At 51.6% G+C, this 27,909-nt stretch overlaps 1 protein-coding gene across 1 annotated transcript in view; it reads right to left on the reverse strand.

Moving 5' to 3' along the window:
- Window positions 1–4,554: 4,554 nt before the first annotated feature.
- The window catches only part of LRRC7 (leucine rich repeat containing 7), a 59,763-nt gene continuing 36,408 nt past the window's right edge, over window positions 4,555–27,909 (reverse strand). Inside the window, exons 16-25 of the mRNA XM_058808472.1 lie at window positions 27,238–27,438; window positions 21,435–21,546; window positions 21,050–21,230; window positions 18,513–20,193; window positions 16,691–16,840; window positions 13,239–13,358; window positions 10,868–11,086; window positions 7,743–7,835; window positions 5,938–6,012; window positions 4,555–5,115 (exon numbers count right to left, since the gene is read on the reverse strand). Coding sequence (XP_058664455.1) covers window positions 5,008–5,115; window positions 5,938–6,012; window positions 7,743–7,835; window positions 10,868–11,086; window positions 13,239–13,358; window positions 16,691–16,840; window positions 18,513–20,193; window positions 21,050–21,230; window positions 21,435–21,546; window positions 27,238–27,438 — 2,940 coding nt within the window. The 3' untranslated portion in view covers window positions 4,555–5,007. The remainder of the gene's footprint in view (window positions 5,116–5,937; window positions 6,013–7,742; window positions 7,836–10,867; window positions 11,087–13,238; window positions 13,359–16,690; window positions 16,841–18,512; window positions 20,194–21,049; window positions 21,231–21,434; window positions 21,547–27,237; window positions 27,439–27,909) is intronic.

Raw genomic sequence — 27,909 nt, forward strand, 5'->3', positions numbered from 1 at the left:
GCAGGATCTGTCCTGTCGGAAACAGATGACAGGGCCTGTGTGTGGTGACAGCAGGGGACACCTGGAGCTCCAGGGCCACTTCTGCAGCTCCTTGGGTGATGGAGCTGCTGCTGCCCTCACCCCTGCCCCCTTTTGTTTCCATGCATTTTGTCCTTCGTGCATTTGTCCTTTCATCTGTTTCTTCATGCATTCATTCTCCATGCATTTATCATTCCATACATTTTGTCCTTTCATCCATTTCTTCCATGCATTTATCATTCCATACATTTTGTCCTTTCATCCATTTCTTCCATGCATTTATCCTTCCATACAATTTGTCCTTTCATCCATTTCTTCCATGCATTTATCCTTCCATACATTTTGTCCTTTCATCCATTTCTTCCATGCATTTATCTTTCCATACATTTGCCCCCACAGATGCCAAACCTGAGTTTTCTTCCCCATTTCCATCACTCTCTTTCCATATTTGATGTCTCCCCTGGCTGTAGCCAGGGAGTTCGGGAGTTGCCCAATTTTCCAGATTCATTCCACCCTTCCCCACCCTCTGAAAGGTCCTTTCTGCCAGGAAAAAACAAAAACCACCCGAAAGCCTTACAATAAGGTGACGTTTTTATTATTTATACAATAAAGAGACTTTTTAATGTTATTCAAAACACTTTTTTCTTGGAAATACTGAAAAAGGTGGGTACAGCAAAGCCGAAAATGGCTCTGCTGCACTGCACAGCATCGGTTCAGTCCCTGGGCTCCCTCTTTGCAGAGCAGCTGCCAAATGCAGCAGCCCCACAGCACGGGCCAGGCCCTCCAGGGCACGGGGAGGGGACAACCTGCGTGTGCCAGGGGACAGGAGCTGATTGCACTCAATCAATAGATTTAAAATAGAATTTTTGAAGTACCTTTTTGCACATAAAATGAAGCAGCTTTCAAGTTCAGTAAGTCTTTATACTGCAAAAAACATGAAGTACATTCACAATCTATGTTAATAAAGTAGTAAATATTTCCTCATTCAGCTTTATTTACATGGATACTGGAATTCAACTGAAAAGTACAGTCATCTGGAATATAGCAATCTTTGAACACATACAAAAATGACCATTTCTGTATATAATTTAAGCTCAAAATCACAATTATCTCAAAATATTAATTACAATACAGCCATCTCCATCATAATTAAACATGTCTTTTATAAAATGGTAAAATCTTTACTAAAGGAAGCTGTTGGTTCTGAACTGGATACAGTACTCACAGGTAGAAAACCGAAGTGATGAGAGTGCCCTGCCCAGGGAGGAGGAGGAGGAGGAGGGAGGGGACACAGCCACCGCCACCCAAGGGACACAGGGCAGTGCCAGGAGTGCCCGGACTGGTGCCAGTCAGTCACTTCCACTAGATCAGCTGGAATCAGCCAGGGAGAGGATTGGCAAAAAGCTTTTTTTTGGGGTTTCATTTTCTTTTTGGTTTGAAATTCTGTGATTTGCAAACGGTGCCATTTGGGGTTGGGTGGTGGTGCCCTGCAGGCCCGGCCCCAGTGGCACCACAGCTGTGCCCGCACGTGGCTCCAGGGCCAGGCCAGCTCCCCGTGGGTCCCTGGATCCGTGTCCTGCCCAAGCTGCTGCCCAGGAAGCCGTGTGGGCACGGGGGCCTGGCCTGCCTGCCAGGGACAGCCCTGGAGCCGGGCACTTCCAGAGGGATGGCGAGGGACGGGCACGGGCAGGGAGCTCCCGCTGGCACAGCATCCCCAGTTCCCTTTGGGAGTTCTAACTGTGACACGCCACCAGGTCACAGAATCACGGGAGGGACCTCTGGGCACCATCCAGCCCAGCCGGGGGCAGGGGACACGGGGACACGGGGACGGGGTGGGGTTGGGATGTCCCCAGAGGGAAACCCCAGACCCTGCTCAGGGCCCTGCCACCCCAGGGAAAGAAATTCTGAGGTGGGACTTGCTGTGTTTGTCTGTGGCCAAACCCTGCCAGGGGGGGTGCTGACCCTGCAGCTCTGTCACCCCCTGAGCCATCTGGGGACCCGTCCCCAGCCCTGCTGCTGTGGGACAGGCTCTGCCTGGCCAGGGGTCCCAGCAGGACATCCCTCATCCAGGGCAGCTCCTGGGAATAAACAGAATAAACACCCTGATCCCCTGGGAGCGGGGCCTCCCCTGAGCCCTGCCCTCAGCTGATCCCATTGTGGGGGTTCATTTCCCTGGGTTTGCATTCCCTGTCCTTGCATCCCCCCCAGAGCTCTGTGCAGAGGCATCTCTGATTGCATCAGGTAATCGGTGCTGAACTCCAGCAGAGAGGGGTCCCAGCATCCCAAAGGGGTCCCAGCATCCCAAAGGGGTCCCAGTATCCCAGGATGGGCTGGAGGGGAAGGGACCTCAGAGCCACCCAGTGCCACCCCTGCCATGGCAGGGACCCCTCCCACTGTCCCAGGTGCTCCAGCCCCAGTGTCCAGCCTGGCCTTGGGCACTGCCAGGGATCCAGGGGCAGCCACAGCTGCTCTGGGAATTCTATTCCAGCCCCTGCCCACCCTGCCAGGAACAATTCCCAATTCCCAATCTCCCATCCATCCCTGCCCTCTGGCAGTGGGAGCCATTCCCTGTGTCCTGTCCCTGCATGCCTTGTCTCAAGTCCCTCCCCAGCTCTCCTGGAGCCCCTTCAGGCCCTGGAAAGGGCTTTAACCAAGGGGTTTAACATCTTTACACTCCAAGTGCTCACTACCAACAGCAAACCAACCTCCTGGACATTTCCTACTCAGATTTTTCCTGGATTTCCTTGGCTCTGCTCTCAGCTGCCCCATCACCCTCAGCCTTGTCCTGCCTGTTCCCTGTGTGGAGCCCCCTGTCCCCTCCCAGGGCTGGCACTGCCACCAAACACACATGCAGACGTGGATGTGTTAAAAAATACCTTGGAAAACATGAAAGCGGATTTGAGGATGTTAAATGGTTACTGTTGGGAACAATTGGCTGAGAACTTCCCTGGTTTGCCATCACCTGGGTAGGAACTGTGAGCTGGCACTGGGAAAATGGCAAATTATCAGGGGTGGGGGCTTCCCCGGGCCTGCAGCTGCCCAGGTCCCGCAGCCAGAGAGAGAAGGTTTGGGAATTCTTGGAGAAGGGGAGCATCCCCGTGGGCTGTGGCTGCACCCTGGGCTGTGGGATTTTGGGTGGGAATGGTGCAGGTGATCCCAGAGCCAGCTGTCCCTCAGCCCCTGGCCATTGCTCCAGGGCACTGGGATCCCCTGAAATCCCCTGCAGGGCTTTCCCTGTGTTTTCCCATTTTGCTGTCAGGGATAACCAGGCTGGACCCTGGCACCCCTGAGCAGCAGCAGCTGGGCATGGTCTGGGCTTTGGGAACAGCCCCAGGACCTGGACACGAGGGGCTGTCCCTGGCCCTGTGCTGGGAATGCTCCTGCTGGGCTGGTCTGGGGTCACCTGCAGCTCCTGGGATGTGTCTGTGCCCATCCCTTCCCAGGACCCAGCCCAGGATCCCAGAAAGCCTCACCCATGGGAATATCCCGAGCAGGGCCTGGAGCAGGGGGGAAAATACACAACAATGTCAATGGGGAGTCTGAAATGAAAAATTAACGAGTTAAATTAGCAGCAACAAAAGGAGTTTTACTGCCACCATCACAACCTTCCTCCATCCGTGAGCCAAACCTGCCTGTCCTCGGTGTTCTCCTGTAGTGTGTGCACATGGAATCGAGGGAAGAGCCAAAGCAAAGGGAGTTAACCTGTCCTGAAGGGAGTCACCCCCTTCCAGAGAGAGTTCACCCATTCCAGAGGGAGTTACCCCACTCCAGAGGGAGATATCCCATTCCACAGGGAGATATCCCATTCCAAAGGGAGTCACCCCATTCCAGAGGGAGATATCCCATTCCAGAAGGAGTCACCCGACTCCAGAGGGTGTTACCCCATTCCAGAAGGATTTCACCCATTCCAGAAGGAGCTATCCCATTCCAAAGGGAGTTGCCCCATTCCAGAGGGAGTTACCCCAATCCAGAAGGAGCTATCCCATTCCAGAATGAATTCACCTATTCCAGAGGGAGCTATCCCATTCCAGAGGGACTTATCCCATTCCAGAATGAGCTATCCCATTCCAGAATGAATTCACCTATTCCAGAGGGAGCTATCCCATTCCAGAGGGACTTATCCCATTCCAGAATGAGCTATCCCATTCCAGAATGAATTCACCTATTCCAGAGGGAGCTATCCCATTTCAGAGGGAGTTGTTCACCCATTCCAGAAGGAGCTATCCCATTCCAGAACAAGCTATCCCACTCCAGATAGATTTATCCCATTCCAGAACAAGCTATCCCACTCCAGAGGGAGTTGTTCACCCATTCCAGAGGGAGCTGTCCCATTCCCACGTGGGCTCCTTGTCCCGAGGTCCCAGAGTTACAGCTGGAGAAGTCTCTCACCCTGTGTAGTGAATTGTTCCTGATCCCTACGGAGCCAGCTATACACACGGCATATGTACAGGTATTTTCATAAGGCATAGAATATCTTTGCATTGAAAATAAATGAACATTATTAAATTTAATTTAATATATACTTTCTTTGAGGTGTTTATGAAAATATTTTCTTCTCTATACTTTCGTATGCGACATGATAGAAATATTTCATGGGAAGTACAGGTTAATATATTTCATCTTTATAAAGGCATATACAACTTTGAGGCAGTGTTTCTGATGGACAGCAGAATTCCTAAAGGATTTGTATGTGCTTCTGTGTTTTGAAATCATATGAAATTGACTTTTAAGAAGGAACTTGGTTAAAAAAACGCACCAATGCACAGCCAGAGGCTGACAAGTAAAACTAATACGGAGCCACATGAACAATATATTTATAGAGTTAATTCTTATATTTTCTCCCGATGATTGGTACTAACATAGAGTATTATACATTTGGCACTACCGTTTGCCATTGGTCCAGCAATTGGCAAAAAATTGGTTTCCTATGTATAAATCCTTTTGAACATTAGATCTGGCTAGACATATTTACTATTTATAAAAAAATATTTAGACAGTAAGCTCACGTTGGATAACTAAGTCTACTGTGTTCTGGAAACTCTTCAGTAGGAGCACAGCCTTCTCGTGTTCCAGGTGTACAAAGCTGTGTCCGTTGGCCTGCAGCAGGGAAAACACAATGGGAGAGGCTTCAGTGCCTTGTTTCGGGGGAAAAAAATGACTATTTGGCAATTAAAAGCAAGGCTGAAATAAATAATGAACACGTGAGGGTTTCTCATGAACACAGAGCACACGTTGCCCTTGTCCTGTGTGGGACGGCTTTGGGGCTGGGCTGGCGGCTCCAAGGAGTGATTTCATCCCCACTGAATCAGGCTGTGACTCTGGGACAGCTCTGGGCTCTGACCATGCTGAAAGCCTCAACACAATAAAATACCTTTCCTCTGGGAAAGAGGAATCCAAATTCCAGGCAGGGAGGATTCCAAATGCACCGACAGCTGTGCCAAAATGAGGCATTAATGGAACTCCAGAGTTCTGCCCTGTGGGATGGGAGGGATCCAGAGGGAGATCCTGGGGCAGAGTGTGGGGACAGTGGGCCAAGGCCGGGGGGAGATGGATCCGAGCCCCAGCTGGTGGCACAGACAGGGACAGGCTCCAGAGGGAGGATCTGCCTGGAGAATCTGCAATGAGGTGCTGAGGGGGACAAAGGGGAATGGCTGGGGCTGATCAGGGTCCTGACACAGGCTCCAGCTGCACCAAGGGAAATACAGGTTGGGTATCAGGAAAAAGTTTTTTCCAGAAAGGTGATAAAGTTCTGGAATGGCTGCCCAGGGAGGTGGTGGCCACCAGGGCAAAGAGTGCTTTGGGCACCGGCTGTAAATCAACACTGAAGTCCCCAAAATGCCACAGCAGCTCAGCCCTGCTGCAAACGCACCCTGTGTGCTCCCAGGCTGAGCTCTGAGCCCAGCACCCCCAGATCCCTACCTGGAGGATTTTGTCTCCGGGCTGGAGCAGGCTGGAGGCGGGGCCGTCAGGCTGAACCCTAGTAACAAAGATACCCTATAAGTCAGAAGTAACACAGGTTAGGATGCTTTCTCCAAGAACTACATCCCAAAAAACACGGGGCTCCCTCCCTGGCTGGGGCCTGGGGGCTCTGCACGCCCTGGAGAGGGGCTGACACCAAACTGGTTTATTTGTTTGCTATCAAACTCCAGTCTGGGGGTGGAGCAGCTCCCTGGGACCTTCAGCACTTATCAATAATTGTGGGTCATCTTATGTCACAGACATATTTTCTGAAAAATCCTTTGCTAGGATTTTTTTTCCTGAGAAGCCTCAGAGGAAAAGAAAAACAAGGGTTATCTGCTGCTGTGGAATGCAACAGGTGCATCTGGGATTGGTCCTTGTGAGTTGTTTCTACTTGATGACCAATCACAGGTCCAGCTGTGTTGGGACTCAGCAGTCACAAGATTTTATTATCATTCCTTTCTATTCTTTTCAAGCCTTCTGATGAAATCCTTTCTTCTATTCTTTTAGTATATAATTTTCTTTTAATATAATATATATCATAAAATAATAAATCAGCCTTCTGAAACATGGAGCCACATTCTCATCTCTTCCCTCATCCTGGGACCCCTGTGAACACCACCACAATCTTACACTAAAATCCACATCACAAAGAAAGTCCAGTGTGAACAGGGCGGGAGTGGCAGCTTGTCAGGAGGGAAATTAAAATGGAGCAAGTGTTAATTGTTGGAACAATGTGTATCATAATCAGTACAGCAATCTTTGCACAGCTTCAATTTCATTATCTGAAATATTTATGGAAGTTCCCACTGTCCCTGCAACGTGAATCCAGTATTATCCAAGAACATCAGCTCCAGGCATGTGTTCAAGGCCTCCTTTCCAACAAACTCCAGTCAGTTCCACGGCACCAAACACAAACCCACAGGGGTAAGAGTCCACTTCCCACTCCTACAGCCCCGGCAGCTGGGACTCAGCACACCTTGGAGTTTTCGTGGCCTCTTTCTATTGCAAATCGATTTATCTGAAATGTGCAATTCCCAGAATGAGCCCTGAGTGTCCCTGGCCACCACCAGGTGTCAGTTTTAACTCCCAGAACAGGAGACATCTGCTGCCATGGGGTCTGTAAGGATCCAGGGACTTCCAGGCTGTTTTTATTTGACACAGCAGCTACAAACCCTGGAATTTCAGCCTCAAGGGATGATACTGTACTTTAGTATAGGAAATATAATATAATAGAATAGAATAGAATAGAATAGAATAGAATAATATATAATTATATTTTATAATATAAAATATATATTAAATATGAATACATAATTAATAATATAATATAATATAATATAATATAATATAATATAATATAATATAATATAATACAATACAATAAAATATAATATAATATAATATATAATATACTCTAATTAATTTACTAAAAATTTAATTGGGGCCTAAGGCAACTCTTAAAAAGTGAGAGAGACAATTCTCCAGAAAACAGCCCAAAAAAATTTTTTTATCCAGGGAATATGGGCCAGACACTCATGGGATTGATGCTTGATTCCCTCATCTTCTTTAACTGGGAAAACAAGCAAACAACACTCTGCCAAAATAAACAAACAACAAAAAATCCACCCAAGAACAAAGCTAAGAATGGGGAAAAAAATCTTTCAATTACACCAACAGAGAGGCACAAATATCCCCTCCTGTTCTTTGCCTCCACTCTGTGACCTCTCAGACCAGGAGCGGGGAGAGAGGAATTTCACACTTACCTTATCAGAAGGTTTGAATGGATTTCCTTGTCCACTTATTCCACCACTGATACTAAAGCCAAGGCCAGGATTCTTCTCTATCCTCACACAAAACTAGGCAGGAAAAACAGGGGTGTCAGCACTGCACCCTGCCCCAGGCAGGCACCTCCTGCCCTCACATCCCATTTCCCTGGAGGAGCTGAGCCCCTGCACTCCACAAAATGGGAAAAGCCACTGGAATATTGCTAAAACATAGAAGTATTACAAAACTATAAAATATATAAGCTGGAAGAACTGGCAGTATCTTCCCACACTGCATTGATACCATAACATTCCCTGTGGTTCATGGATTTTTGCATGGATTTTAATGTTCTCTTTTCAGGGAGGAAAAAACCCCTTTAGATTAATGAAAGAGAAGTTCACCCTGGCCAAGTTTTTCACTTAAACGTTGGGATAAACCCATCAGTGAGGCTTTGCCTGGTGCAATTTTATTTTCCCAGGAGGAGCCAGATGTGCAGCACCCTGGGACAAGTGCCCGTGCCAGGCTGGGGCACTGGGGCAGCAGCTGGGCTGTGCTGGGCAGGTCTGGGCAGAGCAGGGTGCCCCCAGAGCCCTGCCCTGCTGGCCCCAAATGGAGTCACTGGGCAAAGGGCAGAGGCTGAAAATGAACTCAGTCTGAGCCAGCACTGCCCAGGGACCTCAGTTCCAAACGGTGGCACTGGGTCACACTGGGAGAAAATGGGTACTGATGGCTGGTGCTGGGCAAGGGATGGACCCAGCCTGTCCCCAGCCCAACCAGAGCTCCCCTAGACACACCAGAGCTCCCCCAGTCCAACCAGAGCTCCCCCAGACACACCAGAGCTCCCCCAGTCCAACCAGAGCTCCCCCAGTCCAACCAGAGCTCCCCCAGACACACCAGAGCTCCCCCAATCCAACCAGAGCTCCCCCAGTCCAACCAGAGCTCCCCCAATCCAACCAGAGCTCCCCCAGACACACCAGAGCTCCCTCAGTCCAACCAGAGCTCCCCCAGTCCAACCAGAGCTCTCCCAGTCCGACCAGAGCTCCCCCAGTCCAACCAGAGCTCTCCCAGTCCAACCAGAGCTTCCCTAGACACACCAGAGCTCTCCCAGTCCAACCAGAGCTCTCCCAGTCCAACCAGAGCTCCCCCAGTCCAGCCAGAGCTCTCCCAGTCCAACCAGAGCTCCCCCAGTCCACCCAGAGCTCCCCTAGACACACCAGAGCTCCCCCAGTCCAACCAGAGCTCTCCCAGTCCAACCAGAGCTCTCCCAGTCCAATCAGAGCTCCCCCAGTCCAACCAGAGCTCTCCCAGTCCAACCAGAGCTCCCCTAGACACACCAGAGCTCCCCCAGTCCAACCAGGGCTCTCCCAGTCCAACCAGAGCTCCCCCAGTCAAACCAGGGCTCTCCCAGTCCAACCAGAGCTCCCCTAGACACACCAGAGCTCTCCCAGTCCAACCAGAGCTCCCCCAGACACACCAGAGCTCCCCCAGTCCAACCAGAGCTCCCCCAGTCCAACCAGAGCTCCCCCAATCCAACCAGAGCTCCCCCAGTCCAACCAGGGCTCTCCCAGTCCAACCAGAGCTCCCCCAGTCCAACCAGAGCTCTCCCAGTCCAACCAGAGCTCCCCCAGTCCACCCAGAGCTCCCCCAGTCCAACCAGAGCTCCCCCAGTCCAGCCAGAGCTCTCCCAGTCCAACCAGAGCTCCCCTAGACACACCAGAGCTCTCCCAGTCCAACCAGAGCTCCCCCAGTCCAACCAGAGCTCCCCCAGTCCAACCAGAGCTCTCCCAGTCCAACCAGAGCTCCCCCAGTCCAACCAGAGCTCCCCTAGACACACCAGAGCTCTCCCAGTCCGACCAGAGCTCCCCTAGACACACCAGAGCTCCCCCAGTCCAACCAGAGCTCCCCCAGTCCAACCAGAGCTCCCCCAGTCCAACCAGAGCTCCCCTAGACACACCAGAGCTCTCCCAGTCCGACCAGAGCTCCCCTAGACACACCAGAGCTCTCCCAGTCCAACAAGAGCTCCCCTAGACACACCAGAGCTCCCCCAGTCCAACCAGAGCTCCCCCAGTCCAACCAGGGCTCTCCCAGTCCAACCAGAGCTCCCCTAGACACACCAGAGCTCCCCCAGTCCCAGCTCCTCTGGACTCCCCGGCTCAGCTCCCCCACTCCTGCCCAGGGTTCCCTCTCCCGTGGGCACTTTGGAGGAGCCCCTCTGGGATTTCTGGCGCCCCGGAGCTGCCCCGTGCCCCCCAGTGTCACTGTGACATTTTATGAAAAATCCCTTCACCAGGATTTCTTCTCCTGGGAAGCTGCTCTGGAATGTGACTTGGACAATTGCTTTCCCAGCACGTGAATTGTTTTAACCTAATGACCAATCCCAGTCCCAGCTGTGTCAGGACCCTGGTGAGGCACGGGATTTTATTCTTCATTCTTTGCTAGCCTTCTGTATGTACCTTTTATCTTTCTTTAGTATAGTTTTAGTATATAATTTCTTATAATAAATATATAATATTTATAAATATTAATATTATAATATTAATAATATTATAACATAAAATAGAATATTATTAATGAATATCTTAATTACTAACGCATTCTATTTACTATATATTATACATTAAATATTAAGAAATATATGTTTTTATATTAATAAATATAATGTAATATAACAAATATAATATAATATTATATATAATGTATAATACAATATAGTATAATATAATATAAATATTAGAAATATTATAACTATACATTATATGTATACAATATATATAATTATATATTACTAGATATAATAAATTACATATTAATTATATATTAATATTTATTATAGATTTTATATTATAATATATAATTATATTTTATAATATAAAATATATAATAAATAGGAATACATAATTAAGAATATAATATAATATGATATAATATAATATGATATGATATAATATGATATGATATAATATAATATAATATAATATAATATAATATAATATAATATAATATAATATAATATAATATAATATATCAGCCCTCTGAGAACCTGGAGCCAATTTCTCATCTCTCACCTCGTCCTGGTACCTCACCACACCACAGCCCGGGCTGTGCCCATGCCCCCGAGGCTCACCTGCTCCTGGTAGGCGTCGGTGCTGCGCTGGCCCTTGGTCTGGATGAGGCACCGCTGGGGCTGGGGGGCCCGGGAGCCCTGCGAGGACGGGATCTGGATGGGCAGCGGCGGCTGGTACTGCTGGATGGTCACCTTGTTCATGCCGCCCTCGTACTGCTGCTCCCGGCTCCGGTGCTGCAGGCTCTGCGAGCCCATCAGCGTCTGGATGTGGCTACCTGCCTGTGGGCGAGCGGCGCGTCAGAACAGCCTGCCCCGGAGCCCGGCTCCGTGCTCTGACCCGGGCCCGGCCCCGGAGCCCCGCTCCGTGCTCTGACCCGGCCCCGGAGCCCCGCTCCGTGCTCTGACCCGGCCCCGGAGCCCCGCTCCGTGCTCTGACCCGGCCCCGGAGCCCCGCTCCCTGCTCTGACCCGGCCCCGGAGCCCCGCTCCGTGCTCTGACCCGGCCCCGGAGCCCCGCTCCCTGCTCTGACCCGGCCCCGGAGCCCCGCTCCCTGCTCTGACCCGGCCCCGGCTCCCGAGCCCCGCTCCCTGCTCTGACCCGGCTCCCGAGCCCCGCTCCCTGCTCTGACCCGGCCCCGGCTCCCGAGCCCCGCTCCCTGCTCTGACCCGGCCCCGGAGCCCCGCTCCCTGCTCTGACCCGGCCCCGGAGCCCCGCTCCCTGCTCTGACCCGGCCCCGGCTCCCGAGCCCCGCTCCCTGCTCTGACCCGGCTCCCGAGCCCCGCTCCCTGCTCTGACCCGGCCCCGGCTCCCGAGCCCCGCTCCCTGCTCTGACCCGGCTCCCGAGCCCCGCTCCCTGCTCTGACCCGGCCCCGGCTCCCGAGCCCCGCTCCCTGCTCTGACCCGGCCCCGGAGCCCCGCTCCCTGCTCTGACCCGGCCCCGGCACCAGGAGCCCCACACCCTGCCCCGGCCCCGGCCCCGGAGCCCCACACCCTGCCCCGGCCCCGGCTCCCGAGTCCCACTCCCTGCTCTGACCCGGCGTTTCCCCCTGCAGCCGGGAAATGCGGGGTTCTGGCTCTGCTCATCCCCATTTCCCGCAGATCAGGGCACCAGCAACTCGGCTGTTGGGCCAGCTCCATCCCTCACCATCAGTTTCCCTCCTCCTCCTGTGCCTGCAGGCATCTCTGGGAGCAACGGCTTTTGTTTCCACCCTCAGCAACCCTCCTGCACTCAGGGATCCCTGGCTGCATCTCCAAGGACAAAGCTTGGAGCAGCAGGAGCTCCTTGGGATGCTCCTCTGTGCACGGTGGTGTCACTCACTGCTGGGACTTCAGGAGGGATCTCCTGACAGTGATCCCTGTGATTATCCTGTCCCATCCCTGCAGCTCCTCCTCCAATAGGGCCGTGAGGATTCTCCAGTCTCCAACTTTAGGGTCAGAGCACTGCTGAGCAGGGCTGGGGCTGGGAGGGGCAGCCAGGAGCTCCAAGCACTGGAATTCAGTGTCCACCACCACAGAAGCACCAGAAAGTGACTCTTCCAGGGAGTTTAACAGCAAAAGGCTGTGCCTGTGCAGGGCTGGGCTGCAGCCATCCCACCCCTCATGCTGTTTGTGGACTGAGCATCATCCCTGGGCTGAAACCTTGGGATGAGATCCTGCAGGAGCAGGGCAGGAGAAACCTTGGGATCATCCCTGGGGTGAAACCTTGGGATGAGACCCTGCAGGAGCAGGGCAGGAGCAGCCCTGCCCAGCCCCCTGTGCCCACTGCCCACAGCAGAACCAGAGCACACAGAGGGCTGATGCCTCAGGGTTTGGCTTTTATATTGTCAGATTCTGTGCTGCTTTAGTGTGTGGGTCTGGGCTTCATGTTAAGTGTTGGTGGGCTCTGTGCACAGAGCAGGGAGACAAAACAATTCCTGCTCCAGCTGGGCACCAAGGACAAATGATCCAAATCTCAGCCCCGGAGCACAAACCCCGTGGGCTGGAGAGAGAAAAACAAGCAGGGTGGGACTGCAGGGCTAAAGCTGGAATGGGACAATGAACTGCAAGGTGCAAATGGAGCAGAGCTGATCCCAGGGACAGAGCCCGTGCCCGCTCGTGCATTTTGGGGCCATTTTGGTTCATCTTGGGTGCAGCCCTGGCTGGGCTCTGGTGCTGCCCAAGGTGCATCCATGGAGGAGATCCTTGGAATCAGTCCCTGCTTTATTCTGGAGCTCTGCTCTGGGGCAGCCTGCACAAGGCATCAGGGCCTCAATCAAACACTGCCCTCAATCACAGCAATTCCTGCTTTCAGGGTTGGAGCAGCCACGGGTGCTGCCCAGAGCTGTCCTGCTGCCGCCAGGGCTGCCCCCAGGGCTGTCCCCATTGCTGTCCTGCTGTCCCCATTGCTGTCCTGCTGTCCCCAGGCTGTCCCATGCCTGCTGTCCCCCCTTACCTTCTTGGTGACGGTGTCGGGGGGCACGTCCCGCCGGCCCAGCGGGTAGGGGTTCCAGGGGCTGCCCACGGCCACCTCGTCCTGCCCGTTGTCCAGGAGGCTGCTCTGCTGCGACGGGGTCTGTTCACAAAGGCAGGGCAGCCCTTAGTCACCAGCACAAACCCCCCACACGCAGCCACAGCAGCCCAGCCACGCACACGGCGCCCGGCCTGCCCAGCGCTCGCGGCACCGGGGGCTCTCTGGGGGCAAGCAGCAGGGCTTGAGGGGCTCAGGACAGAAATAATGAGAATAATGAATGGTGAGAGAGAAAACTCATTGGACGGGACTCGTTACTTTCAGAAAAACGGATTTTGGTGAAATTCCTATGTTTAAAGAGCCTGGCGTTAACTCTGGAGTTAGGATTTGCTCCCTGCTCATTCCAGCAGCAGGAACTTTGTGGGGAGGATTTGCCACCAAGGCAAAGGAGCTGTTTGTGTTTTCTGCAGCAAACATCCCCTGCTGGCAGTGCTGAGGCTGGGCTGGCTCCGTGTGCAGCTCCCAGAACCTCCTGCCTTGTGCCAGGAACAATTTTTGTACAATATTGACCTGGAATTCAATGTTTGCCTCATCATGAATGGTCACAACACACAGGGAAAGTTTCCCCAATAATTCCCTTTTCTCTCCTGTTCCATGTTTCTTCCTTGTCACTTTCCCCCTGGTTGTTTCATTCTTGTTTTTAGGCTTTGGAGGGGGTTTGGACTTTTCCTGCCCCACCCTGAATTTCCATTATCCGTCCCTCTATTTCTCCATCATCACTGGGAGTTTTCTCAACTCCTTCTGGGTGTCAGACTTCCCAAAATTCCAGCACTGTCCTGCCACTGACAGCACCTGGCACACTTCAGTGTTTATTGATTAATGGGAGTCTGCAAAGGAGCAAAAAATGTCTGTTCTTCCCCTCTGCCATTCCAGGCATTTCTTCTCCAGCTTTGGGTAAAAAACATAAGAAATCAGGATACACTTCTCTAGATGGATGAAGGAATTAATCAAATTTTCTTTGAAATGTGAAAGGTGGGAATTTTTCCATTAAAAACTGTTTTTAGACAGAAGTTGAAAAGTAAATAGAAGGAAATTATGATTTAAATCACATCTCTGACGTGAAGTGATTATTTAAAATGAAAAGAAACTTCCATTATAATTCTTCCATCATTCAAGAAATCCTCTAGAAAAATAACTGAATTTGTGATTTTCCTTCTATGAAAAACCACTAGAAAAAACATTTCCCCAGTTTAAAGTCCAGGATCTCCTTGCAGAGCTTTCTTTACCCCCATTAAAAATAGAAAAATGGAAAACTGAGCAATTTCCTCCAGAGCTGCCCTGGGAATCTGGTCACATCCTGAGGGATCCATTTATGGGCCTCTCTGGGTGTCCTCCGAGATTCCCAAGCAAGGTGGGAATTCCCATTCTAAGAATGGGCTGCACCAAACCATGAGCTTTTAAAACTTTTCACTGGCAGCCAAAAGCAGAAATTATCCCTCTGGAGAGAGCTGGGCCTGACCTGCAGAGGGGAATTCGTACTCCACAGGTAAAAGGGAAAATGCAGAGAGTGCTCTCAGCTTCCTCCAGAAACAGGGAAACCCTGGGATTTCATTTGCTGCAGCAAAAGGAATTTGACCCCAAAATTGTGGCCGTTTTCTGAGCTGGGACAGGCTGCAACCCAGCTCCACTTCCAGGAAATGTGGGGAAAAGAGGAAATGCAGCACTTCCCACATTTTCTGCAGGGGCAGATCAATGTCATGAACATTTTCAAGGCAATTCATTGTTAAGGTTGGTTTCCTGACAGCCAGAGCTCACTCATTACTCTCTTGAATCCAGGCCACGGGAAGGAGGGAGCAGAAGAGGCAAGGATTAAACTGCTGTGGCCTGGATTCTTTAGGAAATGCAAATTCTGTGGAAGGTGTGAAGCAATAAAATTCAACAACACTAAATATACACAGCATTTTTCCAACAGTCATTTCCCCCTGCAGTGACCTTTCCCAACAATCATTTCCCCAAACAGTACAGTGAGAGAACAACCCCTCAGTGCAGTTCAGCATCACAGTTTCTATGGACATGGAGCAATGGAATGCTGGTGAGAGAGAAAAGCAGAATAACCCACGTCAGACCACACCCCAGAATAGATCACAGAGCAGATTCCTGGGTTTCCTCAGACATCCATCATTAATATCCACATTCACCTACAGCCTGAAACCCTGGCAGTGCCCAAACCACCTCACTCCCAACATGTGGAGGGAACCAGCACCTCTCTCTGGGGTTGATGGGTTTTTCCCAATGGACTTTTCCAGGGACAGGCGACAAGTACCTGAGCAGACAGACAGGTCCGGGAAGCAAAGACAACACTGGGGTGTCCCTGCCCAGCACACACATCCGGGGGGATCCCCTGGGAGCCCCCCGCCCCACCACAGAGCAGCACAGACCCAGAGCAGCACGGGGGACATGGATGGAGGTGGCAGGAGATGGAGGGCTGGGGACACTGGGGAAGGCCTGGCACAGCTCCCCCTGCCCTGGATTGCTGGGAATTCCAGCTGGAGGTGGGCAAGGGGAGCAGGGCTGAGCTCTGGGCCAGCTCCTGCTGCTGCTGCATCGTCCTGCTCTCCTCAAACCCCTGGATCTGAGCTCTGAACCCTTGGGAGGCTCCTTTGGGAATTGCTGTTCCACAGGGGCCAGCCTGGCCATTCCCAGCACAGATGGAACACTGGGACCTGGGCTCTGCTGCCCTTTCATCACTCACAGAGCTGCTGCTGATTTGTCCCCTTGGTTTCTGTGCCAGGGCAGGGGGAGGCTGAGCTATGCCCATCCCTCAGGATGCAGGGAAAGCTCTCAGCATCCCTCCCTGGCATTGAGAATCCTGCAGGAATGACCCTCTCTGCCTTGTCCTGTGTGCCTCTCCCTTCAGATATTCCTTGGGAATACATGGTTTTGTATGTCTGTACTAGTCAACAATATATACATAATAAATATAAGATAAACAGTAAATAAATGAGGGAAATACTCTCTTTTTTAGGTGTTACTTGAAGTTTGAAATGGGTTTGGGTGTGGTATCGTGTTCAAAACCCATCAGGAATTACAGCACACCCAATTATTGCTCAGATATTGAAATCCCTGTCTCCTGGAGCCTGTATAACATTTCCACACCCGTTTTTCTAGGATCAAACAGTCCCAGAGCAAACCATGTTCCCCACTGAGCAAATGGCAGCGCTGGCGTGTGTGAGGAGAGCAGGAGAGCAGGAATGACAGCCAGGGAGCCCAGAATCCAAAAAGCAAGGCCAGCAAGGGGCAGAGCTGCGTCCCTGCCAGCCCTGCTTTGTGGAGTGGGCATCCTCAAAGCAGGAGGAAGAGGCAGAAGCTAAACCAGGAGGAAGCAAGGATCATTAATTAACCGGGAATGCCGGCAATGCTGGCTAGCCCATACTTACTTTCGGTAGAGGTAGCTCTTGAAGCATTTGGTTTTCAAATTTAGATTTAGGCTGCAAGTTTAAAGTCATGCTTCGGCCGGCATGCATGGCTGAAACCCCTCCAGAGTGCAGCATGCCAAGGCTAACTGTGTGGTGTTTGTAAGCAGCGCTCTGAGTAGAGGAAACAACCACGGGACACATATGAACACACATGCTGAGAATTAAGTCTCACACATACATGGTTAAGTTCACAGAGTTTTAGTTTAAGCCAACAAACTGTCCCGAGTCTCGAGAGCTCCTCCAGGCATGCACTGGTCACACACAGCGAGTACATTGCTCCTCGTACAGAAAATGGGCACCAGAGAGGACTTCCACGCTGACAGCACAAGGGGGTGGTGGGATCTGCACTTCACCTCGTACCAATCTCGCTTTTGCAAAAAAAATGGCCAAATTCGGGGTGGGCTGCGCAGCCAGGGCTGTGCCTGGCGGGGAGGAGCGAGCCCTGCTCCCCAAAAACCTGGCTGGGCAGGGCAGGGCAGGGCAGGGCAGGGCAGGGCAGGGCAGGGACACGGGTGCTGTGCCCACCCCAGGGACAGGGGCTGCTCTCCAGGGTTCCCATCAGCCCAGCCCAGCCCAGCCCAGCCCAGCTCAGCTCAGCTCCTTGGAGCTCTGCACCCAGCAGGAACCACCTCGCAGGGCTTAGGGACAGACACCAGTGCCAGCTTTCCAGGGTTAAACCCTGGAACTCTTCATACACGTTGTAAGCCAAGTGTAAAGGTGTTCCTTAAGCCAGCAACACCTGGCAAGGGTTTTTTTTGCGCCAGGAAGGGCCCTGCTCAGGGTGCACTGCTTCCTCTGGGTGGGAGGCAGTTCCCAGTGGGTTTACACAACACAAGGAAAAGAGCTGAGGGAGGAAAACGCTTTGGCCTTGGAGCCCCTTTTTGAAGTTTCCCCATTTGATCCTTAAGGATAATTTAATATCATGGAAGGTAAGGAGAATATTAACACCAAACTCAGGAGGCTCTAGCATAAAGCATATATGGACACATTTGGCAATGACCCCTTATGCATTTCACCACAGGAATTTGTCACAACCACTTCAAATCACGGAGTAAATAGGATTCATGGATTAGGTCATTAAATAGGTAATGACTGAATCATGCACTAAAGTACCCTTTGGATAGAAGGCAAATCAGCATAACTTCCTACAGCTAAAAGGAGTGATGATCACATTCCCATCAGAACCGTGGCAGTGGATACCCAGGGATATTTCTCAGTTATAGACACTTTTAAGCCCACTGCACTAACAGTGACACCAGAGCTAAAATACATTTTATTACTTATTCTCTTTTTCCTTTATTCCCTTTTACTGCCAAGATGTGCCCAGCACCTCTCCAAGCTCTCGGTCCTTACTGACCTGGTGCCTCCAGCAGCGCTTCCACGGGCAGGGGAGAACCTCAGGGTTCCTCCTGAGTTTGGGCAGAGCTGCAGGAGTCACCAGCCCAGTGACAGAGCCCCTGGATTCACCCAGGGTTCAGAATCACCGCCCCAGTGACTGCCCCAAGGAACGGCCCCGGCGTGAGGCCTCTGGGCTCACCCAGCGCCCGGAGCCTCCGCCCCGGCGGCCGTCCCGAGGGGCACCGTCAGTGAGGAGCCTCTGGATTTTCTGGGGTCCCTCACTCCAGCCGAGCACCCCCAGGGCCCTCGGCGGGCCGGTCCCCCTGACACCACGGCAGGAATTTCATCCCTGGGAATTCTGGTGGTCACCACTGCACGTGCAAATCGTTTGACAGAGCGAAACACACAACTAAAGGCATTAATTGCAGAGAAATGCCAAACATACCCTGTCTAACCTTCTAGCTTCTATATGTCTAAGTAGCTGTTGTCTCCAGTCAGCGGGCATTTTAGCACAGCTCTCATTTCCCTTCCCAGGGGGAGGCCTCGGCTTTATATCACTGCTATCGGAAGGCTTGTCGCCATAGTTACCCAAGTTATAGTCTGACGGAATCTTTTCCAGCAGAGCTGCCATGGTGGGCCTCGCTGAGACCGGCCGCGTTTGGGCCGTGCCGTAGCTCTCTGTGCTGTAGCTTCGTGCCGACAGGGGCCTCCTTTGCGTGAGGTTTTTAACTGGGAAGCTCCCAGTCTGGGCTTTCACTTCCTGGTAGGAAGGGTGCTCGTCTTCGTAGCGCCCGTTGCGCTTGAGGAACTGGGCCTCGGGCACGGCCATGCTGCCCTGGCGCTCCGGGGCGCCGCGGAACGGGGCCCGGCCGTACCTGTCCGCCCCGGGGGGCAGCTCCTGGGGCTCGCCCACCCTGCGGAACACCGACATCTCCGCCGAGCTGACCAGAGAATCCGCCCTGCGCAGGAAGCCGGGGCGCGCGGCCGGGCCGCTGAACGGGGTGGCCGCCGGCTCCTCGCCCACCGAGGGCTGCGAGAAGGAGAACATGGGCTCCACGGGCGCGTAGCCGCGGTAGCCCCGCGGGCTCACCAGCTCCTGGGGCAGGCTCTTGGCCGGCTGGGGCAGGTACTCGGCGTTGAGCTGGAAGGGCGGCAGGAGCCGCTTGTCGGCCGGGAGCTCCACGGCGCCCTGGGGGTTGAAGCTTTGGTCGAACTGATAAACCTTCTTGGTGACCGACGCCTTGTGCTGCGGCTGCACCTTGACGCTGCCGTAGGTCAGCAGCTCGTCGTCCAGCATGGGCACGGACTGGCTGCGGGACATGCTCAGCACGCCGTGCTCCGGGCCCAGCAGCTTGTCCACCCTCTCGTGGGGGCCCACGGTGTCGTTCCCGGATGCATAGTTTTCCAGGGGGATGTTGTACACCTTGTACGCACCGATGTCGATCTCGTCGATGCTCTGCGACTTCTTAAACTTGTTCGTTTTTAAATCCCTCATCATGGGGGAGAGCCGCTCCGTGCTCTTGCTGATGGAGATGACGTTTTTGGAAGGGTCCGGGCGACAGTGCACGTGGGAATAGACGTTTGTGAGGCTCCTGTTAGCGTTGGGGTCGTGGTATTCCCACGGGATTCCTGGAGTGAAAGTGCTCGTCATTTCGGGAGACTCCTTGACGTGATCTTTCCGCTCGGGCAAAGGGCTGGTGTTGGGGGTGCTTTCCAGTTTGGAAGGAAAAGCTGTCCTGTCTTCAAAAGGACTGGGGGTTCTGGTCCAATTTTGCCAAGGGTTGGGAGGAGGCACTTCAGAGTCGTGTGTGTTTCTGAGCGCGGGCTGCTCCAGCTCCAGGGGGATGCCCACGATCCTGTCCTGCCGGATCAGCGGCCGGCGCCCGTGGGCGGAGGAGCTCCTGGATTTGGTGCTGAGCAGGGGGTTGGTGCCGGCGTTCTCTGCCGCGCTCTCCTCGGCCACGAATCCCGTGTTGTCGTAGTGGGAGCCGTCGTTCCAGCTGTCGGCGAAGGCGTCGCTCAGCGGGCGCCGCTCCGGGCGCGCCGGGACGGTCCCGGCCGGAGCCGCTTCCCGCTGGCTCAGCAATGGCTTGGTCTCCAGGGGCTGTGGGAACGACTGGGCCAGCCTGCAAAGACAAGAGAGGGGAACAAGATCAAATGTCCTCTGTCCCGGCATGCCAGCGCTCATTGTCCTTGGAAAGCAGCTCGGCTTTGGGATCGCACCGGGAGAATCCGGGGATGCTTAGCACGGAATATTCCCAGCTGGAAGGGCCCCAACAAGGATCACTGAGTCCGGGAATCAAACCTGCCCCCTCGGTGGTTTTAGCACTGCCTGAGCTACTCTCAAGCTGTTGGGAGCTCCGTGGATGCTGTGCCACTGGCACGGGAACGGTGGCAGCAGGTTTCTGCCCCGGAGCACAGGCTCTGTCAGGGCACACACAGAGAAGCTAAGAAGTCACTCAGAGGCCTGGCTGGCTCCATGCTGTGTTCCCAGAAATCCTGCTGAACAGACTATCCTGCTGTAAAAATAACGGATGATTGCAGCAGAAGGTTTCCCCACTTTTTAACCAGACACCACAGGCGGTTTTTTTGCCTGTTCCCATCCAGCTCTTTAAGGGGCAGAGCTGTGGAGGGAACAATGTGAGGGGGTTTAGGGCAGGCACAGGCTGGTCCTGGAATGTGTCCAGTGCAGCTTATGGCTCTCCAAGAACCTTTTTGGAGGTCCAGGGCAGAGGGAGCTGGGACAGCAATAATAGGACACCAACAGCTGCAGCTCCATCTCCAGGAGCATTAATACCTGGAGATGGCACAGAGCTGAACCCACCAGCTGTGGGATTATGGAATATGGAGGGCGGCCATCTCTGCACAGCCAACAAGGGACAAAAACGTGGATTTTTAAACCCAAACGCCCTAACAGGGTCGCTCTGTGGGCCCAGAGAGGACAAAAGGGAGGCAGAAGCTGTGTCAGGAAAGATGTCACACCTGTTCCCCCACAAAGAGTTATTCACTGCTTCTTTAGCCGTGGTCTGCAGGGAGCCCATTTTTACGTGCGCGTTGGAGGACCCTGAGGAAGCCTGGGAAGGGGAATAGTCTGAGTAAGTGCCTGAGGAAACGCTGTTATTCAGACAATGGATCTTATCTGCTTCAGACTCATCTGTCGACTCTGAAACAAAACACAGCAAACGCTTTCAGGGGCCGGCACTCGGGAACGGAACACCAGAAAATCACATTTTAACGTAAATCTGTTATTGCATTGCATTGGGCTGTACTGATACGTGCACAAATGCCCACAGGCTATGGTTTACAAGCAGAGGCGGCACATCCCCATCACAAGGTTTCATCTCAAAGGCTGCAAATCCATCAGTACCTTTCTTGTCTTTACCCAGCAGGACGAGTTTGGGCGGGTAGAGCGGCGTCTCGGGCATGGACGGACGGAGCTCCCCTATCCTCATCTCGCTGGCAGGGTGTCCAAAGGCGTCCTGAGGGACACAACGAGGCACAGTGAGCACAGGGAACAGCAGCACCTCAACCTGCAGCACACAAACAGCTCACAGCCTGCTCCTCGAGATCATCAAACCCCCCAAACCCACCACACGGGCAGTGCAGTGCAGGAGGTTCTAATTTGTCAGCAGAGAGTTCTAATTAATCCTCCTCAAAATTAGGGTGATGTGCTCGTTATGGAAATGTGGACAAACCAGATGGAACTTGCAAGATACATCAAGGCCCTGTAAACATTTTTGATGAAGTCAAGGTCACCAAAAATGCTGCCAGCAGAAAGAAACAAACACTAATTGAGTGTAAACAATTGGTATTTCAGAGGGAGGATTCCTCGCTCAGTTATTTCTGGTGAGTCCTTCCAGAGATTCAGCTGTCCCTGGAGCTGTACTTAATTAAAATGGCTTTGTCTCTGAGGGGTTTGTGGCTAAATTAAAATTATTTGGATTTAATAAACTTCTGCCTGAGGGTTCAGCACACCTGACCTTCACACAGGCCCTGAAAGAGAACATGTGCTGAAAATAACCCCAGTTAAACTGGGGGAGGAAAGTGGGACTTGTTCTTAGAAAGAGAAATTTTAAATTAGGGCAGTTAAGCCCTTAGGGTGGCTGGGAGGGAATGAAGGCACCAATGGGAATTTTGGGGCTTTTCTCATCCCTGCAGAAAGCTCAGAGATGAGGAGGGTGGGGGGACAGGGATGGGTGACACAGGAGGGTCTCTGTACACGTTGTGAAGGTTCTCCAGTGAGTTTGGAGAGGGAAGGCCAGAGGGAGAGATGTAATAATTAGAGAAACAATTTAAGCTGGAGTAGCCAAACCAAATTTGCATTGCTAGAATGTTTAATGCTACAAGGTTTAAAACATTTTCTTGTTTTCACTTACAAGAAGGAAACTTTCAGGGGTTTGCTGCCATCAAATACCTTTTTTAGTGACAGAAATTTGTAGAAGCATTTGCCATGTGATTTATCCTTGGAGAATTTAGTTCTGTTTGCACCAGAGCCATTTCAAACCCTCTGTATCTGATGTTCTGCTGGAGGCAGGACCTTCTCAGAAAGAGCCATCCTCAGTTTAATCAACGCCCTCAGGGCTGATATTTAAGGCAGTTCCATGGTGATTCCCACATGGAGTGACCCAGCCCTCCCTTCCCCATGCAGAGGATTCCCCTGGTGCTCCACAGGTGCCCAGTGCCCTTTCCCAGTGCAGCAGGACCAGCTGGTGGGAGCCCGGAGCTGGGGGCAGTGCGGGTGCAGAGCAGTCAGAGGGTGAAGTTCTCCACCTGAGCAGCCCAGGTGTGCCTGTACCTCTGAGCCTTGGGGGCAGTGCAGGTGCAGAGCAGTCAGAGGGTGAATCTCTCCACCTGAGCAGCCCAGGTGTGCCCAGGTGTGTCTGTACCTCTGAGCCTTGGGGGCAGTGCAGGTGCAGAGCAGTGCAGAGGGTGAATCTCTCCACCTGTGCCTGTACCTCTGAGCTTTGGGCTCTGTGTGGGTGCAGAGCAGTGCAGAGGGTGAATCTCTCCACCTGTGTCTGTACCTCTGAGCCTTGGGGGCAGTGCGGATGCAGAGCAGAGCAGAGGGTGAATCACTCCACCTGAGCAGCCCAGGTGTGCCTGTACCTCTGAGCCTTGGGGGCAGTGCAGGTGCAGAGCAGTCAGAGGGTGAATCTCTCCACCTGAGCAGCCCAGGTGTGCCCAGGTGTGTCTGTACCTCTGAGCCTTGGGCTCTGTGTGGGTGCAGAGCAGAGCACAAGGTGAGTCTCTCCACCTGTGCCTGTACCTCTGAGCCTTGGGCTCTCTCCTCCCTGCCCGGGGCCTCCAGAGGTGATTTCGGGCTGAGCTCAGGGTCAGGCTGGGGGCTCTTGGGGGGCTCTTTGGTTTCTTTAGCTTGGACCTGGAATCCCAATATTGTGCCATGAAACTTTCAGGAGTTTTAAGCTCAAACTTCCCTCCCCTTGCTGGAAGAGAGGAAGACCCAGCAGTTCCATTTTTGACAAGATGGTGAACTTCAGCTGCATGAAATTCCCTATTCTATAGGATTTTCCTTTTCTTTTCATCCCCCAGCCCAGCTATTCAAGAAAAACCAATGCACTTTTGAAAGAACCACTCTGGCATTTGTGAATCTGCCATGAATGTGTGAAATACGCTGTAAAAACCCCAAATCATATTCCATTTAATTCCACTCTCTTTAGGAGGACCTTTTTCTTACAAGCTGAAGAACAAAAAGGTCACTTATAGGAAGAAAATTGCAAGGAGAAAGGGAAGAGATAAATGCAGTTGTGTTGAGTAGGTGCCTGGAGATTATTCCTCAGGATTTATTCCTCAGGATTAACTGGGGAAGGATGCAGGAAGAGGGCACAGAACTGTGGTGAGGAGAAAATTCCTGGTATAAACCATTAAAACAACTGGCAAGAGAAATATCACCAAATATTCAGGCTGAGGACACAAGAACATTAAATTATAAACATTAAATTAAATTATAATCCAGAGGGACAGAATGTTTGGAATGCTCAGACTCCTGGAATCTGCCTGGAGCAGCCCAGGGCTCTGGGAAGGGATGAGGCAGAGGAAATGTGGGATATTCTCAATGCAAACCCATCAGGAACAGGAACTGTAAAGACCTGACTTGCTGATTCTGATACTCCTCATTGTTTCTCATGGAAAGGCAGCACAACTCCCTGAATAATCCCAGACTCCTCTTTGGCCAAAACTCACATCTTCCAGAAAGAATTAGATTGATGAGGAGGTTTGTTTTAATTGATGATTAATCAAGACATTGTTTGCTTATTGTGAATGGAGGTGAAGGATGTACAGTGGATTTGACATGCAGCTCCTCATTCCAGATGCTCCCTTTCATTATTTAGAAACAGTTTCTGAAGAGACATGTGCAAATTAATTGCAGGAAAAGCCAAAAGAGATCAGAAACCAGCTTATCTGAGGATGAAAAGTGAGCAGTGCACCTGAAATTCAATTACCTGGGATCAGAAACTGCCTTCAGCCTTTAGCTACATCACAACACACCTGCAATTTCAAAGTGCACTTTAACTCGAGGCTTGAGTTTGTCTGCTAATTATCTGCAAAGCAAATGGAGCTTAATTATGTTTTATTTAATGGGTTACAACTGAAATCAGGCCAATATTGTTCACAAATCCATTCACACTCTGCCTACACTTCCCGCGTGCTTTATCCTGTGCAGGAAGCCAAGGAGAGGGAAATGTGTCTGCACCACCCTGATTGGAGCTGAAACCCCCCCTAATGTCTGGGAAGGACAAGATCACCCCTTTTCTTTCCTTCAGCTGCTGGAATAGCTGTGCTACACTCTTGACTCCATCCCAGGGAAACTGAAATCTGGAAAAGTTCCCCCATCACAACTCAGGAGCTGAAATCTCATCTCTGCTGGGGACAGGGGGAGCTCCCAGCTCTGCAGGGCGGGAACTGCTCTCCCATTTTTCAGTGGCACTTCAGGAGTCACCCCGGGCTCTGGCTGCGGCAGCTCAGCTCTTTCTGCAGGGTTCTGGGAGCTCCCTGTACGCACACAGCGCCAGGGATGTGTCCCCAGCTGCACCCCACGTTTGTGGTGCCGCTGCCATCTCCTCCTCCCTGGCGATGGATGCATTCCCTGGCTCTGCCAGCTCCCAGGACCCTCAGCTCTCTGGGATGCTCATGTTTTCATTGAAAAAATTAACATTATTTTAACAATTATTAACAAACCACTGATTTCTGGACGCCAAACAGCTAAAACCTCTACCCCGGCCACATGGATCAAATTCCAGGTGGAAACACGTAGGGATAATGAAAACCCACAGAAAGCTGTTGAGAATACTCAAGTTCAAATGATAGATTATACAAAATAAATTCTATATATTCAGCAACAAGAGCAGAATGTCAAGACTCGTGGCCTGAGTCACCAGCTGGTTCAAGGACCAGATTTACACAGTGAGAATTTAATGAGTAAAAAGGAATCGTGGTGGAATTGAAGATTTCAGATTTAGATGGAAACATGAGTGATTTAACTTAGCTATTTTAGTTGAAATTAAATATTTAACTTCAATATTTTAGTCCTAATTGAAATCGTGCCTAGAGTTGAAGTCTTCTGAATCCAGCTTGAAGAGAAAACTTTGGGGGATTATTTTTTTAAGGAATGAAAATGTTTGACTGCAAATAAAAGTCAGCACTGAGAGAGCAGCTCCAGCTGAATGTGTAATATTTGTGCCAAAGCCATGGAAATCTGAGGGAGAACAATTCCTACCCTCAGGACTGGCTGCAGACAAGGATGTTTCAAGGACAAGGAGTTTATCACAACGGTCAGATAACAAAGGAGCGAAAAAGAAGGAAAATATTTTTCCTCATTTATTTCTTTTCAGCATTAAAGCTTTGCAAAGGCTTCCAGGAATGCTGGCATTCCTGCAGACCTCTCCAAGCTTTTCATCTCACATGGGAAGGGATTCCCCTCCTTTGGTGGGGTGAGAGAACCAAGCTCCAGAAGGGCTGTAGGATTTAGGAATTCAGCTTTTAGGGACTAATCGTGGGGCTGAATTTGTTCCTGTGCTTGGCAAACACTCCAGGGAGAGCTGGATTCTGCAGCTCACAGCATCCAGGGCTGCTCCCTGCACAGGAAAGAGCCCTCCTGCTGCCTTCATTAACTCTGGGCAGGGTTAATTGGATTCCTGCTCCTGGCAATAATCCCAAGGGCAGAACCTCCTGGCACACAGGGCCAGACAGACCCAAGGAGTCTCTAACAGATTAAATGGGATGGGATGGAAATGGTACCCGGGCCCATCCTCCTGTTACGTCACATCATTGTGCCAACCTCACATCATTGAAATTGAAGAGTGCTGGGAAAAATCCATAGCAAAATTCCCAGCTGGGGAGATCTCAACCCAAAAGTTCAGCAGCATTGGGAAAAACAGCAACTCAGTCTAAAACTGGACGAAACTCAGCAGCTCAATCTAAACCTGAGTGCAACCAGCAGCTCAACATAAAACTTTACAGGCGGAATGTCACCATCATATTTTCTGAAAAATCCCTTCACCAGGATTTCTTCTCCTGGGAAGCTGAGAAGCTTCAGAGAAAAAGGAAAACAATATTCTGCCATTTGCTTCTCCTGTGTTTTGCTGCTTTGGAATGTGGTTGGAGATTGCTTATCCAATGTGTGAATTGTTTTGACTCAATGCCCAATCACGGTCAGGCTGTGTCAGACTCGGAGGAGAGAGTCAGGAGTTTTTATTAGTATCTTGTTAAGATCCTTCTGTAAGGATCCTTTCTCTATTCTTTAGTATAGTTTTAGGATAGCATTCTTTTATATAAAATAATAAATTAGCCTTCTAAGAGCATGGAGTCAGAGTCATCATTTCCTCCTTCATCCTGGGGACCCAGCAAATACCACAATCCCCGCCAACCATGGGAATGCCTTCCCAAAAGCCCCCCTGGGAGGGTGGGATTCTGCTGTGGCCAGGGGGTGTTTGTGCTGATTGTGTGTCAGTAAGGATCCCAAATGGATTTATTTCTTCTCCCCCGTGGAACCCCTGGAACAGCAACTGTTCAACTGCCAGGCCCTGCGCAAGCTGAGCATCCCCGACAACGACCTGAGGTTCCCAGTGGATCAAACCATCCTTTGGGGCTCCAAAACCATAAAAAAAGAAGCATCTGGAATTCTGGAGAGGAGCAAGGGTGCTTGCCAGTACCTCCACGGAGATCTCCTTGGGGGTCAGGGGCCACTTGTGCTCGTACTTGTCCTTGCCCGTGGGGTCGGCGCTGGCGGCGGGCGCCGCGCTCTCGGGCCGCACGCCCAGGCTGGGTTTGCTCACCAGGTTCTGCACTGACTTCACCATGTTCTTCAGGTCCTCGGGATAGGGCGTGGGGTAACGCTTGAGGTTTATCTCCACCTGAGCAGCCAGGGAAGGAGGAGGCAGGGTTAGGAATGGAGGCAGGAATGCAGGATGGAAGCAGAGCGCAAAGGAAAGCCTGGTTGTGGTTCGGGGCTGAGGGCGCTTCCCTTGAGGATTGGGTGATCTGTCTGGGGAGTTTGAGGGGTTCAGGACTGAAATTTGCTCATTCCCTCTTTGGCAGCATCAAATGCAATCCCAGTGCCATAAAATAAGGATAGGAATGGTTCCCTGCAAGCCCATCTGTCCCCCTGGGAGGGTGTTGGTAGCTCTGCACTTTGCTGACACATCCCCTCACACTCTCCCAAACAGCCCTGCTGTAAATGCAGAATTAATTCAGCCACGCTCCTCTACTCAATTAATGTGAATTATGGATGGCAGCTGAGAGCAGAGCTGCTCCTCTGGGAGCCATTGCCTGCTGGAGATGGATGATGCTCAAACATAGCCGGGTGTCTGTGGCTCTTCTGGCAT

This window comes from Ammospiza caudacuta, chromosome 7 (assembly GCF_027887145.1).
Source record: "Ammospiza caudacuta isolate bAmmCau1 chromosome 7, bAmmCau1.pri, whole genome shotgun sequence".
Lineage (NCBI taxonomy): Eukaryota > Metazoa > Chordata > Aves > Passeriformes > Passerellidae > Ammospiza > Ammospiza caudacuta.